General features: G+C 41.0%; 1 protein-coding gene across 1 annotated transcript; it reads left to right on the top strand.

The window, feature by feature from the left end:
- Positions 1-15,706: 15,706 nt before the first annotated feature.
- On the top strand, positions 15,707-16,737 carry LOC138340377 (uncharacterized). Its single transcript, XM_069292097.1, has 2 exons — positions 15,707-15,972; positions 16,212-16,737. The coding sequence occupies exons 1-2, from the start codon at positions 15,707-15,709 to the stop codon at positions 16,735-16,737; spliced, it is 792 nt and encodes a 263-aa protein (XP_069148198.1).
- Positions 16,738-16,957: the final 220 nt, after the last annotated feature.

The raw sequence follows: 16,957 nt of genomic DNA, 5'->3' as shown, positions 1-16,957 counted from the left end.
ATTGAACTCTGTTCACACTCACCATTAGGAGTACCCAGATACTCTTCCCCCAAAACTAAGGACTCTTACACCATGAATGTTCCAGAGAGCTTCAAAGAAGCGGTTGCACCGACTACTGCTTCAACTACAGATAAAACTCCAAATGTAAGAGAAACCTTTGAAATCATCTCTTTAGTTGTTACTCCAATATTATCCCTTGACAAAGAATAAGAAAACATTGATGTAAAGCATATTTTTAAACCTCTATTTTCTAATATGAATTCTGTGGATACTAATAATACACTAAAAACAAGAAAATACTTTGAGTTTATTGTTGTTGATACTGGTTCAATTGAAGTTGAACAGAAACATAATGATAATTCTGATCATGATAGTATAGCTTCCTCTGATGTGACTATCAAGAAAATTTAATATCCTTTTGAGTATCAAGTAGAACACTTGCACAACCATATTAATCTATCGAGGGAACACATACCTCAAACATTCAATAGGCATGACTACAGATCAGCCTGGTTTAACTAACTATACCTTAGGCCAACTACTCACACGTGGTTTATTAAATATAGTCCAGAAGTAATAAAGAGAGTCATCCCAAGGTGGTTTTACGAATAGTGGAACTATTTTGGCAGAAATATACATGTTTTGCCAAAAATCTTTGCTGACAAATTTAGTCAGTTTCAGATAGATCAAGACATATCTTCTCTCCCAGAGAACATAAAACTATGTAAATATTTTATTCAAAAAATGATTTCTTATATTATTAGTTTAACTTTCTGTATTGCAGAATTTGACATGATCAAGTATCCTTCAAGAAAAGTCCTGATTAAAGGATGGTCTCCAGCTCCAATAGAAGCTGCAGTGACAAACCAATAGATCTCTAGAAGATCTCCCCAGAAATCTTTATCTAAGAATGAACTGAAGATAAGACAACCGAAGGCCTTGTCAAATTTAGACTCTGAAGACAATGAAAAACCTATAATGAAGCTCCTTTAAGAATCTTCGTCCTCTCAAAGTCACGATAATGGAGACATGTTAAAACCTAATGTTTTGGCCCAGTCTTATTTAGATCCATTTTATGATTAATCACTAGTTGAGGGTATTAAAATTCGGAATAACTAGTCTTTTAGATAGAGGCTCATAGAGCTGGAATTATCTACAAAGAAAAGGAAGAGTTTCAAAGATATGGAATTTCCTTTTGATTAAATTGTAAAGTGGACTCTGTCAGGACACACAAAGCATGGTCAAAAAAGCATTATCAACAGTTATGCCCGACGAAATGGCAGAAATAACTTTATCAAAATATAAAGGTGAAGATGCTTTGAAAACAAAATACTTTGCTTTATCAAAAGCAATGGATGGAAATCAACAGCCAATCAGAAGAAGAGCTTTTAGATTTACCTTAACCTTTCAAGTCTATTTAAGACTTCATCCATATAGAAGAAAGGCAAATAGAAAAACAACAAGACTTTTTGTAATATTTTAAATGTTTTACTTCTCTTCTCTTGTATATTCGGAAGCTTTTGCAATATATAAATAAAAGTAAGATTTCAAGTCTATTTAAGCATAACTCCCCTACGGAGTCTTAAATATTAATTTCTATAGTCTAAAGGATAGGTACTAGACACCACATCTCGACTCTTCAAGGGTATCCATTGTCAAACCTATCTTACAAATCTCTTTGGAAAAGTGAGGTTTCTACTAAACACTTCATCTCAACTCACGAAGAGTGTTCACCCCAAAACAACCCCTTTTCATAATAAAGGAATAGTGGGGATGGTGCAGGCACTTCATCTTTACTCACGAACAGTGTCCACACTACTATTCCCTATTCACATTAATTAACTTCATTCATTCATTTCGTATGTGTGTATATGTGAGCACATCACATAATTACCATTTTCATAATATTGACTCCTAAATATAATAATACCTTCATTAATCATATTTCACATACTGACATGACGTACATAATCATATACTTTACTAAGGCATAACATCATAAAGATACATATTTCAATTATCCTAAATCATATCATGGTGAAACCCATAATCATCATTTTACTTCACATTTCATGCCTTTAAGGCCATTATCACAATATACACATTTATAAAATATAATCATGTACTTCAAGTAAACATTGCCAGCAAAGGTGGACCATAACAATGAAGTGCATAGAGCTAAACAATATAAACAACCTACTATTAATCCATGTTTTTACCCCCTTTCTCAATGTCTCCAATAACTCATCATAAAATAGATTTTAATACAGTAATTAATCATAATATAACATAAATATATTCATCTCTAACAATTTGTAACATAATCAAGACATATACACTTAACCCACTTAATAAGCTAATAGTTTGAAATATGCATGAGAAAGGATTCGTTTGGGTTTTGTTATCAGAAACATCAACTACCACTAAGAATAAGACATTTCAATCATTAAAATGTTTTAATGAAAAGACCCATGCTTAAAGTCATATATAGAAGAAGATGGATGTGAAAACCCCTTTTGAAATCTATTAGAAGTGTCTCCTTCAATTAAAGAAAGTTCAAGGATAAACTAACATACCTTAATCTGAAGAAACCCAGGTGATTTGGTGAAATTACTTGATGAATTTCTTCTTTTCCGTTGGATCTTGAAGCTTCTTAAAAATTGAGGTTTTTGGAGTGATTTTTGTTTTCAACTTGAGAGTTTGAATTTGTGGGAGAAATGGGTTTCCAAGTAACCTAAAACCATCCAAAAATAATCCACAGAGTTCCCAAAATACCCCTGCACCAATTGGACCCTCTTCTAAAGTCTTATTTGACTTAAAACGACGCCACCAAATTTGGGACTTGGATGCGCGTCGCGGAGTCATTTCCAGATCTTGGTTCTGGAATTTATTTTTGGACTAAAAGGTCCGTTTCGGCCTCGCATCACACGGAAAAATTTCCCTTCAGATGTCAGCGGCATGCAGCGCCCTTGGCTCCATATCTTTGCTAACCGACAACTTCCTTGGCCAACATTTAGGTTCTTCGTTGGGACCCTTAGGGTGTTTCCCGAAGAGGGGAGTATATAAATGTTTTCACCCTTGATATGTACCTCAAGGTACTAGGGCCATCCCCTCTGATTTAGACACCAAAAAACATATAAAAACATGCACAAGAAACAAAGACATACTACTTGTCATATCCCAAAACCATACCCCAGAATTTAGGAAATCTCACATTGCGACCGACATACATGACTTGTAGGAGGTCTCGTACAAGACCTTACATGTGATGACACCCAATTTATGACCCGCGCCGGTATGAATTCATTATCGAGCTTCGTAAGTTTTCTGAATAATTTAAATTAATTAATTTTATAAATCTTGCGAAATTAGATAATATAACACACGGATTTTATGTTATTTCGGGTATTTTTAGCATAACTTTAAATGACGCATAATTCTTTATTTATGTATATAATTAGTATATTATATGATTATTCAAATATATATATATATATATATATATGCATACATGTATATATCTTAAGATTAGAAAATATTCTATTAAACTAGTTTATTTTAAATCATGACTATATTTTGAATCATTATTTTATAATTTAAATAGTTATGTTACTAAATAAATAGGTTCGTTAATAAATTTATACGAAATTCGTATTTAAATCTATTGACTTTTCTTAAATTTGACTCGTTTTCTTTTCAGAGCCGAAATTGGGCCCTTCTCCAACCTACCAGCCCACTCCAATTTCCCCCTCCCCTTTCCAGCCGCCCCATGCACAAGGAATGAGCGGCCCATTTTTCTTTCCCCTTGTCAACCCCTACATCAAATCCCAGGCCCATTCCCTCTTCCCAACCCCTTTTCCCCTTTATTCCCAGAAGCCCACAACAACCCAAACGCCCAACCCATTAAATATTCTCATCAAACCCAACCCTTTAAACTTATAACCCGACCCAGCACCTGCTTCGACCCAACCTGCATATCCATTTCCTATTCTTCTTCCCCCCCAACACCCCGTTCACACGACGCTCTCCAACAAAAAAGAGAAAAACAGAAACGAAAAAAACCCAGAACACGCAAAAATTTCCTTACCCCAAAAATAAAAAACACGAATCCCCGACCCTTGCGTCTCCCTCACGCACAAGCACCAATCTCTTTCTCCTCTCTCGCGTCTCCCCCACGCTCTTCCCCCTCCTCCCTCTATCTCACGTGGGTGCGGAACGAGAAACTAGTACGCCTCACAGCAGTGCAGTGCTTTCGGCTGTGGCAGACCTGTGTTACAGTCTTTGCCAGACGCGTATTCGTCCTTGGGGGCTCGAGATAAATCCACGTCTTACCTTAAGGACAATTGGAACGATCCCAGCCATCCCCCCCTATTTTTTGCATTTCCAGAAAGGACAAAAATATCAGGAAAAGTTGGTTTGCTCCATTAATGGAAGAGATTTCAAATTTTAAAATCAATTGGACGTTTTTTGGTTGGAAATTTTTCAGAGAGTTGTTCTGTCTAATTCTTTGTTTAGAAAAGGAATTTTAGCTATTTCGTTTGTTGGGTATTTTCGAGAATACTTCATTTCCTTTCCTATTCGCTGTAGAAGAATGAAGGAGGATCTCGAATTCGAAGGTTCTCCCCCTTCTTTGTTCGCCTTTCAGAAGTGTTAGCTGAAAAACATTCAAAACAAAGCTTCTCACTTAGTTTCGATCGCGATATCCTTGCCCCTTTCAGCGACGCCAGTCCCTTTAAAGCGTCTGTTCGAGACGTTTAGCCGTGGTTCGCGTGTGGAAGCTTGTTGCTGCTCGACATCATCTCAGTCGCTACTCTCCAAAAGGTAACGTTCGATTTATTTTAACGCAACCCACTATAAATATTCCTTCATCTACTCTTTTCTTGCGCAAGCAAACTCATGTGTAGATGTTCGAGGTGTTTTGAGTGTTGTTGATCATTGTAGAAGTAATAGGCTATGTAATTGGAAGTACTTTGTGTTGATATGTTTTGCTGAAGTTTGTATGCTTCGTGTTCTCCTCCTATTTTCCGAGTCTATCGTCGTGAGGCAGCCATTGTTGTCGGTTGGCTGACCTTGCACGATGTATGCCGACTCTAAATTTTATCTTGCAGGCTGTTCAGGCTTTGTGTGTTTAAAGACAGTCTCTCCTTTTCTCTTCCCTTCTTTTCCATTTGCTTCGTCTTAAGTTTAGTTTGATGACTACCTTACATCGACTTAAACTCTGTTTTAACGGGCGGCTGGTAGGTACGGTGAGGGGTTTATTTGAGTTAGATGTTGTTTCTTGCGGTCGAAATCGTTTCCTGCTCGGATAAACTGTGATGCTAAGGAGTCTTGAATGAACGTTTCGCTTTGTATGTCGTGTTGATTATATTAAGAATTTCATGGAAATATGTGGTCTAGAAGGCCTTCTTCCTCTTTTCGTGGCCATCTGTATTTGGTTGTCTTGACTTGAGGTCATGTAGTAAGTTGATGGATTCGTCTCCCTGCTTGGGTTGCTTGATGTTGAACGGCATTGTGACCAACTTTGTTAGCCTGATGAAACTGATTACTTAGGAATGACCTTAGTTTTTATTTCAAATGATTTGTGTCGCTTCATCAGACGAAATCCCTTTTAAAGTTAAGTGACGGATGTTCAAATGTTTGAAGCACAAATGATTAGTTGATATTTAATCGTATGACATTTTCAATGGCGTTTACTTATTTGTTCCTTGCTAAAGTGTTAGAGTTGCGTGTTGTTTGTTTCTCTTCTGACGTATGCTTACGATTAAGCTTATGTGACTACAAAGTATGTCTTGTTTATTTTCTTTTCTTTATTTATGTTAGCTGGATTATGTATTGATTCCGTCAATATATTTTTTGCATGTGAAACCCATTTGAGGTCATTGTGGACCTCCGCATCCCCTCTCTTTGCTTTTTCGAGAAAGCCATAAAGGCTTAATTTCCTCTATCAAGTCAGGCCACAATTTAGGCGGACAGATTCCCGAAGTGGAGCTAGTTTAAAGAAGTGAAGGGTTGGAAGAAAAAAAATTAGAAGATTTTCATTTTTATTATTTATTTTATTTTGTATTTTGTTTTGTAATGAGCATAAGCCCTCGTCGCATTTCTTTCTCGCATTTATTCTCGTACGTGTAGGTTAGGACAGGTAAATGGGTTAAAAGCCCAAAAACAGGGGGGTCCAATTTTCGGTCAAGGCGAACAGGACCTGAAAACTTGGACCCAAAATCTCTCTCTCCCTCTCTCCTCTCTCTCTTTTATTATTCGTTTACATGTTTACTTTGATGTCATTAGTCTAAGCTTAGAAACTTCCAAACACCCCCCCCCCCGAAAAGCCTTTCAATTTTGTCAAACTTAAAGTTATCGTTTAGAAGTTAATTTTAACTTCAAAATAGATTCGCAAAATTGGCAAGACAAATGATAAATATTTCAAAAAAACTGGGAAATTCGTTTAAGTGGATTTCTAAATAGTTAAAATAAACAAAGATTCACAAAAGTTGAGACAAAATAGTCAAATACTTAATCACCGGAAAACCGTAATAAACAGAGTGTCTTAGGTGCCTTAAACACCTTCCTAAGAGACTAATAGGAATCCCGAACCCTTAAAATAATTTTCAAACAATTTTCCTCTTTTAAGCTGTTTAGAAAATAAGTTTTCTTGATTTTTGTTTTAAAATTAAATGACGACTCCTAAAAGTCAAAAATATCTATAAAAAATAAAAAAAAACTCTTTTCGAATTATTTTTCGATAAAACAGAAAATGAGACTCCGCTGGAGACGTTTGGAGGATTCTTACCCTAGGATTAACATATTTGATTATTTGTGAATTAATTGTTTAAGTGTTTAAATTCTTTATATTTTTAAACTATTGCATGCATAACATACATACTTCCGTCAAACGACACTTATTACATTTCAACTAAAGGACGATTATGCGGGTTCGCAGTCGTTCGTTAACCAAAAATCTTCTTGTGACACCCTGATGAGTGTAGTTGACTGTTTAATAGTCGATGATCGTTAATTGTCCAAGCCCAAGTAGTCCGCTTGTGTTACCCATTCCACTCTAAATACAACTCACTCTTAGTCAAACTAGAATAGAGCGAAACCCAAATCCCGATAAAAATAGCGCATTTGCCTAAGACAACCCGAAACCCAAGGAGTGTCGGGCCCATTAGAAAAGTCCACCTTGAGTCAAAAGAGCCTACGGCTCGATAGGATGTTCATGTGTGTTGTTTAAATTTGAAGGATGTATTGCGTGTTTAACTAGTTATTGTATCGAGGGGATTAAAAATTAACTAGTTGTGGTTTTTGTAGATGTCAAGTCAGTTCCTTCACTTTAAAATGGTCACCCAGGCGCCTGATATTCTTCAAGTATGGTGGGGCAATCTTAAAGAGTGTCAGAAGAGAGAAATCTCGATTTACTTGTGTCACCATTCTACGATAATGAATTTCAAGGTATGGCCTACGTTTATCGAGGTCATCACTCGATTTTTGAATGATGAGAAGATGGCCTTTCAATTTGGAATTGTCGAAATAACGCCCAGACTAGAATTAATCAAATACTGCCTTGACTCAATTAGGACGTGTGGCAAAAGGAAAAAGCGTCCCTATCATCACATTCTCCTACCAGATAGGCCAACAAAGAATGAACTGAGAGACATGTTATTCCTAGTGAATGCGGATTGGTTAGAGATCCACGACATCCCTCTAATGAGATCTTTCGAGAGGTGGGGGCACGACAATTATTTTAGACTATTCCTGAAAGAATTCTATGACTACAGTACCTGGAGACAAACCCATGCTATCGCTTTCTCTGCATGACTCATGGGAACTATGGTGTTCCCTAAAGAAGAAGGAAAAGAAATCGACACCCGGGTAGTGATGGTGGTGAGTGCCATATTCAGAGGAGTCGGTAAAAAATATGAAGAAAAGAAATACTGCTGCTTGGCCCCAGTCATCTTGTCCAACATTTTCCGATCCTTGAGTCCGTGCAAGAACGGGTTCCCGTTTTTCCATGGTTGCAACATCTTACTCCAATGGTGGTTGACGGAACATTTTATGTAAAAGAGACAACCCCCAGCCACGGGAGTTTGCCGAACCGAGTAAAACAAGTCCTCTCGATAATTACGAGTTCTACTTGAGTATCCGTAAATGTCCAATTCACACCACCAAGGATAGGTGGGCAAGAATGTTTTACGATTTGAAAGAAGGAGACATACAATGGGTATTATCGATTTTCAGGTCTTAGATGATAGAAGCCCAAGGGGCCAAACTGCCATTTTAAGTCCTTCCCGGCATCATAGGACTGCGTCCTTACAACCCGACGAGAGTGATGTGACAATTTGGGAAAGTCCAAATCATACCCGTCCAAGAAGATGCCCGCTCTTTCGTGGTCGATTACAACGAGAAGGACAAAATACCTTTCGCTAAAATTATCCTCCAGGAATGGGCCGGACGTTTCAACATGAAGTGGAAGGTTACCGAAGACAGGTATGGAGCTGGGTATGTTGACGAATACAAGACGTGGTTGCACAATGATTTGCATGGTGTAGTTGATCCAACACCACGTACTGGTCGGAAAATTGAAGTCGTGCAGACAAGGCTTCAAATTCACGCATACCATTTTCAGCAAGAGTGGGACCGAAGGGATCAAGAATTTCATAAGAAAGGGCAGGAATTTCAACAAAAGGAGCGAGAGTACCAGCTTCAAGAATTAGAAAATCAGAGGGTTTTGGTTGTGACGTCACAAGAATTAGCTGACAGAAGGGCTTGTCTTGTGCGTTTGGACACTATTCTTGATGAGAAGATGAACACCTTACGAGCCGTACCGACATCTTCCAAAGCTGCGTTCGCTGAGCTGTATGTGTTCACCAGCAAGTGCATCATCCTAGAAGAAGTGGAGAAGTCCAGAAGAGGAGCTGGATCGTCAACCCGTTAACTCCACTGCGTGGGATTGATTTTATATGTGTATTTGCACTACATCCCCTTCCTAAGATGTATCCCGTTTGATTTTGATTATGTAATGAACGCTATGATATCTAGTGAAACTTGTTTCGGGGATACAATTGCTTGTTTAAATGGTGCAAAACATCCTTCAGATCGCTAGGCCTACCCTTGGCACAAAAAGGGTCACATGCATGTTTAGGACTCGATATATGTGTTTAAATGTTTATGTGTTATGTCGCTATGATAAAGGACATCGTGAACCCACTCCTAGCAAAAATTGCAAAGAGTATACAGCAGCCACTATTATTAATGTCCGACCAAAGTTCCTATGTCTCAAGTTTGTCACGCAAAAATCCATCTCCCATACTATAAATCCTAAATACCGCTCTATCATCTCAGGAAAGTTGAATCACCGCTATGAACAAAGGCAAGAACGTCCAGGCGGAGCTAACTGAGGAGGAATTGCGAAGAAAGATCGAGCGAGTCACTCAAGAGATTTAGAAGGTTAAGGAGGACGGACTTAAACTGGACATGACCACGGCAATCTACAGAGCTGTGGTCACGACCTTGGATGAAGATCTGGCGTCGCAGATAAAAAGAAAGAAGGAGGTTGAGATGGAAACCGAAAGCCTAAGGAAAAGGTTGAACTTGCTTCATTTGGAGATACACGATGGAAGGGAGAGAGAGGAGAAGATAGATATCGAGACTACTGTGTTGTTGGCCAGAAGTGTGGCGTTCGACGAGGAACAGGCGACCCATAGAACCTTAAAGGGCGGAAAGTACCTCGCCCGTGATTAGGGAGCGGATAAAAGTGGACCCGACCATGAAGTAATGGAGGCGGATGATGAGGAGGAAATCATCTATAAGCCTCCATTACCGACTGTTTGATAGGAAAGGATTGACGCATCCACGAGACAAGAAATCGCCAAAATGTTGTGTTGTTTTATTCAATTCCCTTGTAATCGCATTGAAAGAATGAATGAAAATATCAGAACTACTTTGGGCCTGAATTCTCCCCGTGAGATACGTAGGAAGCCTTTCCCGGCCCGGCCCTACTATTGAAAATTTTCATTCTCCTCCGTGTTTCGGAGATACGAAGATAAGATCAATGGACACCGAAAAATAGCTGCAAGAAGACCATATCTCAACGTGATTTAGCTTTCTCGAGATAACATTAAACAAACAAATTCCTGTTTGTTCAAAATATATTTCTGTCCTCATTCGTGGGTTAAAATATTGTCAAACAAAGCGACTTGTGTGTTTATATGCCTTCTGTGGGATATTATGTATTTTGTACTATGAATATGCAGTAACAAATTTTCTTTTGAGTTATTTCACCTCTCATGTACCATTAACTGATCTGTGTCGATAAAAGCTGGCAGATCACCCCAACTTCACCAGATCAAAAGGTCTCACAGATTCCTTCCCCGGACAAAGCACAAATACATCCATGGGAGACAACAACGTAGAAGTCAGCCTCACAGATGTTGTGGTGGCCCAGCCCACCATGGCAGAGCAAAATGAGCAAATTGCGCAGTTTATGCAGCAGATAGCTGACATGACGGTCGCGATGCAACGAAGTAAGCACACGCCTCAAGCCGGATTCGGCCCCATCTTTATTGACGCAAGACCTCCTACGTACTTCCCCTTGTCCAAGTTTGATCCTACTCAACACCGTCCATCGACACCCGTGCACAACCGGTCCGGGATAGATATGACAAGCCAAAACCCCAAATACGCTTCAGTATCCTATCAAACTCCCTCACCACTTCCGAACAATCCTCCACAAATGCCACCACACCCCCAAAATACTCAAACAGCCCCACCACCCCAAAATTATAGCTAAAATCCCACCGCCTTCAACTCCCAAACACCACATCCCCACTTCACCGAAACTCCATATCCTCACATAACCCAAAATACCAATCCCCAAAATTATCCGTAAAATTATCAAACCGCACAGAACATCCCGAGCCCTTCCAAAGCTCAACCCCTCCCCAAAAGAACAACTTTTCAAGTCCCTGTCCCGGCCGTACATGAGGTGCACGGCTCCGAGTTGGACCATTATGTGGAGCGAGGAAGAGAGTGGAGGGCGAGAGAAGAAGCAAAGGTAGACATAAAAGGAGGATATCAAAAGGGCAATGAAAGAATTGCAATGCACTCAAGACGTTGCCAGGTTAAGCTACGCAGAACTATGCATCCACCCTGACTGGAACCTGCCTGAAGGGTTCAAGAGCCCGAAGTTTGATACCTTTGGAGGGGTGGGCAACCCCATGACACACCTAAGAGCGTTTTGCGACCAACTCGTGGGATTTGGCAAAGATGAAGCCCTGATGATGAGGTTGTTCAGCCGGAGTCTGTGCGGTGAGGCCCTGGAATGGTTCACGTCGCACAAAACTCGACAATGGACTAGTTGGAGCGCACTAGCTAAGGATTTCATTAACATATTTGCATACAACGTCTAGATAGTCCCTCATCGGTACTGGTTGGAGAAGATGAAGTAGACACCCACAGAAAGCTATCGAGAGTTCGCGTACAGATGAAGGAAAGAGGCAGCGAAGGCGAGGCCTCCGATGACGGTGAAGGAGATTTTAGAGGAGTTCGTACGGGTGCAGGAACCCGAGTACTATGACAGAGTCATCTTATTGATCGGTGCCAAGTTCGCCGAGATAGTCAAAGTGGGTGAGACTATCGAAGATGGCCTGAAGTCGGGGAAGATAGCCGGAGCGTCTGCATCTATTGGGTCTTCCGGACTAGTAAGGAAGAAAGGAGAGGAGGTTTCCGCTATATCATACAGGGGAAGAAAGGTCCGCAGAAATTTACCACGTCCCCAAGGCCGCTTCAATCCTCCATCAAAGTCTAATCAAGCCTATTTTCCACAATCAAATCATTCCGTCCACTACAATGTCGCCCCCACTAATCAAGATGCCCATATTTTGTCGCATCAGAATCAGCCCCAAATACCCCAAAATTTTCCCTCCATATATCCAAGCTACCCCCAAGCTTATCAAGTCCCTCCCCCTTACCATAATGTCGCTTCCAGCTGAGCTAATGTACAACTAAGCTATCGAGCACCTTCCCCTGCATATCAAATACAAACTCCAGCATATCAAAGCCCCCTACCGAATTACAAAGCTCCAATGCCAAACTACCAAACAAATCCCTACCCCAGAACCCAAGCTCCACGACCAAACGCCCGTAGTTACCAACAAGTCCCCCCCTCAGCAGAGCGGGTATGATCCCCCTCGCCCCAGGTTTGAGAACAAGCCCTCCAGAAACTTCACTGCGCTGGCCGAAGGCAGAACCTAGTTGTTCGAAAGATTATTTGCGGCCGGATACATCCAACTTGTGGGGCCAAAGCCCGTGGATGTCAACTCTAGATTCATCAAACCGAAGCAGAGATGTGATTATCATTCCAACAGTGTTTGACATGATACGGAAGATTGTATTATTCCCAAGCACAAGATCCAAGACTTGATCGACCAGGAAGTGGTCTCCCTTAATCCTGCGGCGCCGAACGTCAACACGAATTCGTTGCCAAATCATGGGGGTGGAAACATCAAGATGATAGAAACAGACGAAGATGAGCGTGAGGCTAAGAGGATTACTCCTGTTGAGCCAGATGAATTGGAAAAGGCTGTCGCTTGTTTAAGCGTCAGGGAAAACAGAGAGTTCGTCATTCTCACACCTACAAAGGCTGTTGCCTTGGTGCCCTCAAAAACTCTCGCCAAACCCAAGTTTGTCATAGAAACGGCTGTGGCTCAAGGAATGATTAGATCTGGCAGATGCTACACTCCTGAAGAGCTTGCTATCGGAGGACCAAAGAAAGATCATGCTAAGAGACCCATAAGTGAAGCAGAAGCCGAGGAATTTTGGAGGAGAATGCAGCCCAAAGATTACTCCATCGTCAAGCACTTGGAGAAGACTCCAGCCCAGATTTCTGTGTGGGCCCTGCTGATGAGCTCGTGGTCCCACAAACAGGCTTTGATGAAATCCCTGGATGACACGTATGTGCCCTAAGGTACGAGCAGCGACAATGTAGCTGCTATGATTCACCAAGTCTTTCGGGCACACCGCATCAGTTTTTGCGATGATGAATTGCCGGCCGAAGGGAGGGCCTATAACAAAGATCTACACATCACCGTGTTATGCCGCAGAAAGATCGTCAACCGTGTTTTTGTAGACGACGGATCTGGCCTGAACATATGCCCCTTGTCAACATTGAAGCAGCTAAGGTTTGACCTCGGAAAGTTGGAGCAAAACCAGGTCAATGTGATAGCATTCGACGGTGTGTAGAGAGACACGTTGGCAGCGGTAAACTTGACCATCCAAATCAGCCTGCGGAGTTCGAGGCAAAGTTCCAGGTGTTGGATATCGACACCAGCTATAACCTCTTTTTGGGAAGGGCATTCATTCACATGGCTGGAGTCGTCCCCTCCACTCTCCACCAAGTGATGAAACTAGTATGGAAAAATGAAGAAGTAGTTATTCATAGGGAAAGGAGTCATTAAGGTAAGCAGGTGCAGATCTTGGACGAAACGCCACAAAGTTCGGATTTCTACTCGGTGGAATTGGTGAATGACACCGATGAGAGCTTGGCCCCGCAGACTCCCATGCTGGCCGTGTACAAAATGATCGCCACGGTAATGCTGCATAGTGGATTCGAACTAGGTTTTGGACTAGGAAGGAATGCCCAAGGGATCATCGAGCCAGTGCTAGTCCTTGCTCAAGGATCAAAGTATGGTTTGGGGTACATCCCCACAGATTATGATGTAAAGATGAAGAGGAAAAGGGATCAAGGGTTGACTAAGCCAATCCCGCATCTCTATTAATCCTTTCCAGTCCGGGAGCATGCCGAGCCTGAAGATAATGGGGAAGGAATCTGTGACCTTTTCAAGGCGATTAACATTGTTATTGAGGAGGAGATCGAGCCAGCTGGCATTCGTGGTGCTAAACGAGGGGAGATGCTGCAAAATTGGACGTCCACGCCGATCCCGATGTCCTGAACTCTGTGGTATAAAGGAGTTATTTTTTGAATACCAAAATCGGTGGTCGTCCGGAAGAGGCCCGAGACCACCATTTCTGAATTTTCTTGATTTTGAATTTTGTTGTGATGTTTAAAAGGCGACATGGCCTTGTGCCATGACCCATGTTTGAATTTTTGTTCGATTTAAATGAAAGGCTCCTTATTTTGACTTTTTTTATTTAATTGCTTGTTATATTTTACTTTCCTAATTTTGTCTGTTTATGATTTTAGTAACGTAAGTTACAAACCTGCCAATGTCATGTCATGTCATGAGCTAAATGAGCAAAATGAGGCAAATGACGACGAGGTTGACGACTACGACGAAGAAAGAGGGGAACCGGACTATGTGGAAGAAGAATTTCGACAGTTCGAGAATCAACATAAAACGAATCTGGAGGAAATAGAGACGGTGAATTTGGGAGATTCAAAATGTGTGAAAGAGGTTAAGATCAGCACTCACCTAAATGAAACTCAGAAGGAGAGCCTGGTTCATTTGCTTGCCGAATACAATGATGTGTTTGTTTGGGAGGTCGGTGACATGCAGGGGTTGAGTACTGATGTCGTATCGCATAAGCTGCCTATCAACCCAATGTTCTAGCCGGTGAAGCAAAAGACTCGGAAATTCAAGCTTGAATTGAGTTTGAGGATTAAGGAGGAAATGACCAAGCAAATAGAGTCTCGATAGATAGAAGTAACGCAATATCACACCTTGTTGGCGAATGTCGTTCCGGTCGCCAAGAAAGATGGAAAAATCAGGATTTGTGTTGATTACAGAGATCTCAACAAGGCTAGTCCGAAGGATAATTTTCCGCTGCCTAATATCCATATTCTGATTGGCAACTATGCCAAACATGAGATGCAGTCATTTGTAGATTGTTACGCAGGGTATCACCAGATTTTGATGGATGAAGAAGACGCAAAAAAAGGGCATTCATCACACCTTGGGGGGTGTTTCACTATAGGGTCATGTCTTTCGGCCTCAATAACACCGGTGCCACTTACATGAGAGCCATGAAGACTATTTTTCACGACATGATTCACAAGGAAATTGAAGTCTAGGTGGATGTCGTCATAATCAAATCCCGCGAGAGTTCGGATCATTTGACACAACTGAGAAAATTCTTTGAACGTTTGCGTTGGTACAACATAAAGCTAAACCCCGCCAAATGTGCTTTTGGAGTCCCAGCTGGGAAGTTGTTGGGGTTTATAGTCAGCAGAAGAGGTATTGAGCTTGTGTTTTCCAAGATTAAAGCAATTCAAGAGTTACCTCCACCGAAGACGATAAATGAAATGATTAGTTTGTTGGGGAGGTTAAACTATATCAGCCGCTTTATAGCAAAATCGACATTGGCATTTGAGTCGATTTTCAAGTTGCTGAAGAAAGATGCCCCAACTAAGTGGACTGCGGTGTGCCAGACTGCTTTCGACGCTATCAAGAGTTATTTGTCTAACCCACCAGTATTGGTTCCTCCGCGAGTAGGGAGTCCTTTGTTGCTGTATTTTTCTGTTGTAGATAAAGCCTTTGGAAGTGTACTTGGTCAACACAACGATACAGGGAAGAAGGAAAGTGCTATCTACTCCATAAGCAAGAAATTTACTCCGTACGAGTCTCAATACAGCTTGCGGGAGAGAACATGTTGTGCTCTGATGTAGCTTGCCCAGAAGCTGAGACACTATTTGTCGTCATATACTACATATCTTATCTCCAGAAGGGATCCGTTGAAGTACATTTTCTAGAAAGCGATGCCGACTGGAAAGTTAGCTAAATGGCAAATGCTGTTGAGTGAGTTTGATATCGTTTATATGACTGAGAAGGAAATAAAGGCACAAGCTTTGGCTGACCATCTTGCAGAAAATCCCAGAGACGAAGAGTATGAAGCTCTTAAGACATATTTTCACGATGAAGAGGTGTCATTTGTGGGTGAAATATTTCTGAAGCGTACCCAGGTTGGAGACTATTCTTCAATGGAGCGGCGAATTACCAGGGTAAAGGTGTTGGAGCAGTCTTGGTATCAGAATCTGGTCAGCATTATCCTATGGCAGCTAAATTGCGCTTAAACTGCACAAACATAATGGATGAATATGAAGCTTGTATTCTTGGTTTAAAAATGGCCATCGACATGAATGTTTACGAGGTACTTTTTATCGGAGATTCGGACCTTTTGATTCATCAAGTTCAAGGAGAATGGGCTGTAAAGAACCCGAAGATTGTACCTTACGTATAGTATGTGCAAAATCTGTGTAAAAGGTTTCGCAAGATCGAGTTCAAACACACTCCTAGAATACAAAATGAGTTAGCTGATGCTCTTGCCACCATCGCTTCAATGGTTAAACATGTGGATACTGATTACATCGACCCGATGGATATAGACTTGAAGGAACATCCAGTCCATTGTTCACATGTTGAATCACAACCAGATGGTTTGCCTTGGTATTTCGACATAAAGAGGTACTTGGAGTCTGGGACATATACAGAAGATGCTACATCTAATCAAAAGAAGTCGATACGTCGTATGGCTCTCAATTTCTTTCTGAATGGAGAAGTCCTGTATAGGAGGACTCCAAATTTGGGTCTTTTAAGATGTGTAGATGCTGCTGAAGCTGTGAGGCTTATTGAAAACATACATGCTGGAGTTTGTGGTACACATATGAATGGGCTTACATTGGCAAGAAAGATCCTCCGAACCGGTTATTTCTGGATGACTATGGAGAATGACTATTGCAAATTCGTGCAAAAATGCCACAAATGTCAAGTGCAACGCGATTTGATATGAGTGCCGCTTCACGAACTTAATGCTATGAGTTCACCTTGGCCATTTGTAGCTTGGGGAATGGATGTCATCGGTCCTATAGAGCCAGCCGCTTCCAATGGACACAGATTCATTTTGGTTTCCATTGATTATTTCACCAATTGGGTGGAAGCAGCCTCTTACAAGTCGGTAACCAAGTGGTGGCCGATTTTGTCTGCAACAATCTGATATGCAGATTTGGAGT

Source organism: Solanum lycopersicum, chromosome 12, assembly GCF_036512215.1.
Source record: "Solanum lycopersicum chromosome 12, SLM_r2.1".
Taxonomy (NCBI): Eukaryota; Viridiplantae; Streptophyta; class Magnoliopsida; order Solanales; family Solanaceae; genus Solanum; species Solanum lycopersicum.
The sequence above is the reverse complement of the archived record's forward strand: the minus strand, read 5'-3'. Positions and strand labels throughout refer to the sequence as shown.